Source organism: Amphimedon queenslandica, unplaced genomic scaffold (assembly GCF_000090795.2).
Source record: "Amphimedon queenslandica unplaced genomic scaffold, v1.1 AMPQUscaffold_9257_Cont18781, whole genome shotgun sequence".
Classification (NCBI taxonomy): Eukaryota; Metazoa; Porifera; class Demospongiae; order Haplosclerida; family Niphatidae; genus Amphimedon; species Amphimedon queenslandica.
The window spans coordinates 1,155-3,431 of record NW_003550471.1 but is presented as its reverse complement, the minus strand read 5'-3'; the positions used below and the strand labels follow the sequence as shown (position 1 = coordinate 3,431).

At 37.3% G+C, this 2,277-nt stretch overlaps 1 protein-coding gene across 1 annotated transcript; it reads right to left on the bottom strand.

The window, feature by feature from the left end:
- Nucleotides 1-1,009: 1,009 nt before the first annotated feature.
- On the bottom strand, nucleotides 1,010-2,074 carry LOC109590933 (uncharacterized). The gene is made up of 3 exons (XM_020006771.1): nucleotides 1,832-2,074; nucleotides 1,627-1,685; nucleotides 1,010-1,576 (listed from the first exon to the last, which is right to left on the bottom strand). Exons 1-3 carry the CDS (start codon nucleotides 2,048-2,050, stop codon nucleotides 1,114-1,116), a joined length of 741 nt encoding a protein of 246 aa, XP_019862330.1. The 5' UTR covers nucleotides 2,051-2,074; the 3' UTR covers nucleotides 1,010-1,113.
- Nucleotides 2,075-2,277: the final 203 nt, after the last annotated feature.

The window sequence follows — 2,277 nt, the reverse complement described above, 5'->3', positions numbered from 1 at the left end:
AAGGGATTGAAGGTACCAGTGTCTCTAAAATCAGAGGTTAATTATGAGAAGAGTAATTAATAAGCCAGTATAAATGCTTCCACTTCCTTATAATAAATAATCACTACTTCAGTAGTTAGTGTCTTCTGGTAGGTTCTCTTTGTTACTATTTTATTTGAAAACTACTAAGAGTCATAGGTAATCTCCTACATGTATATCAAATGAGGGAGCACTTTATTTTGTGGAACGTGGCCTTTGGTGTGATACAAACTCGTAGGAATGTCATTTGTCGACTCAGTTAACATGCCTACGTCTGCAAGAGCTCATTAAACTTCATTTAACTTACGAGTTGTGTACAACATCACATACATACATACATATGTACATGTACATTAATCCTATCAATTAATCCAATTTAATAAGTGCATGTAACATAAGAATAATTGTTGATGTATCATATAAACATGGACACATTCTGCCTACAACAGCATTTCTTTAGTTTAACTTGCCCTGTGTGTCTCTCTTCTGGCTTCTCTCTCTTCACAGGAGGAGGATCACTGACTCTCTCTATATAAATTAATACAATACAGCGACATCAAAAGTTGGACTACAAGTTGCCAGGACCATTTCCAACATAGTTGCCTAGTAGATGCGACTAATGCCCATCTTAAGTTAAGTATTGCAACCCAACTAGTTTGATCAGGCCAAGCTAGCTAGGCACGCCCTAGTGACACACCCAGTACCCATTCGCTTTTCCTAATAATGGTCTTTTCCAGTTTGGTATCATCTTCCTCCTCCTCCTCTTCATCCTTTTGGGTCTCCTTTGGTCTTTCACTGGTACTACTAGAAGCTGTACGGGCTCTTGACATTGAAAGAAGAGAGTACATTACAACATGTTACATCACGTGGACTTGTAGGCGGAGAAATAATAATTAGACCATTATTAGAGTTAAAACTCTATTAATTTACTATGGTCTCGCCCACGCTTTGCAAAGCTCTCAGCATTATGCAGCACATCTTAATTTTAAACTTTAAACAAAACATTAAATTTAGCAAAATATGAACTGTTAAAATCAAACAAAAATCATGGATAATCACATGACACTACACTCTTATCTATTCTAGTTTAATAGTTCAAAAAATTGTAGCAATAAAGATAAATATAAAAGTAAGAACTGCAACATTTGCAACTGAGGCGGCACTAGATGTAGTTTCTGGTGTCTCTTCTGGTGTTGCTGATGGTATCACTGTTGCTGATCGTGTCACTGTTGTTGCTGTTGGTGTCATTGTTGGCGTTGCTGTTGTTGCTGTTGTTGATGCAATTGTGCATAGGCAAAGCTGACCTGGAAAGACACCTCTATTAGAATGGCCCCCAAGAGCAGTTACATCGCCATTCACAAAAGTGGTTGTACCTCCAAAAGCCCAAAGAACATTACGGCATACATCAAGATTTTCATCTCTACCACTAGTATCAGGACTGACAAGTGGTCTGGTAAAACTTATGGTAAGCCTATTACCATCCCTCATTGATGAAGTATCCATAATATTCTGCATAGGATCAAGTGATGGTCCAGCTACCCGGCTTTGACCATTCCACCTATAATAATCATACATGTTTAGCATAGCCCATTATAGCCTGCTCCTCACCTGTCTTCTACAAATTCGTCAGTTCCATCATTAGCACCAATAATGACATCAGTATCAGGCTAATAAGAAAAGAGCTGATATATACTTTCTTTTTAGTTGAACAAAATAACTTTGATTCTACGACTACAGTAAACATTGCACCATGCACATGATACAGCACATCAACTAAAATATTGAATTAGCTTCATTATAATATTCAATTTACCATGAATCGATCTTCAGAGAATCCAACTGCAACCCATGTGTTATCTGCTGTATTCACAGACACATTGCAGTCAACATACATTCCATTTGATTGCAATGACCACGAGAATACATAGGAGCCAGCAGGAGCAGTGAACTGACCTTCGGTAGAGCAATTAGCTTGCTGGGCCAAGGCTGAGGTCAAGAAACAAAAAATCACGGCAGAAATTAGAGCAATCATGATGGAACTGTGATAAATGAAAGTACAATCTCTCTTTTATACTTAATGATACATTTGTGGGCAGGGCTTAGCTATTTTAGGCATGGAATGACTCATTATTAGTGAACAGTATGACAAGTGACTAATGAACAAGTATGACCTATACCACAACTTGTATCAATCATCAATTAATAATTGATGATCTAATTATAGTAATCATAGTCATCACACGGTCATATGATTTAACT

Excerpts from the sequence above, each read along its gene's own strand:
- LOC109590933 (XM_020006771.1), bottom strand. The coding sequence starts at position 2,050 with ATGATTGCTCTAATTTCTGCCGTGATTTTTTGTTTCTTGACCTCAGCC. Across the intron at positions 1,686-1,831 it reads TCTCTGAAGATCGATTCATG|CCTGATACTGATGTCATTAT; the intron begins GTAAATTGAATA and ends TTTTCTTATTAG. Across the intron at positions 1,577-1,626 it reads GACGAATTTGTAGAAGACAG|GTGGAATGGTCAAAGCCGGG; the intron begins GTGAGGAGCAGG and ends TGATTATTATAG.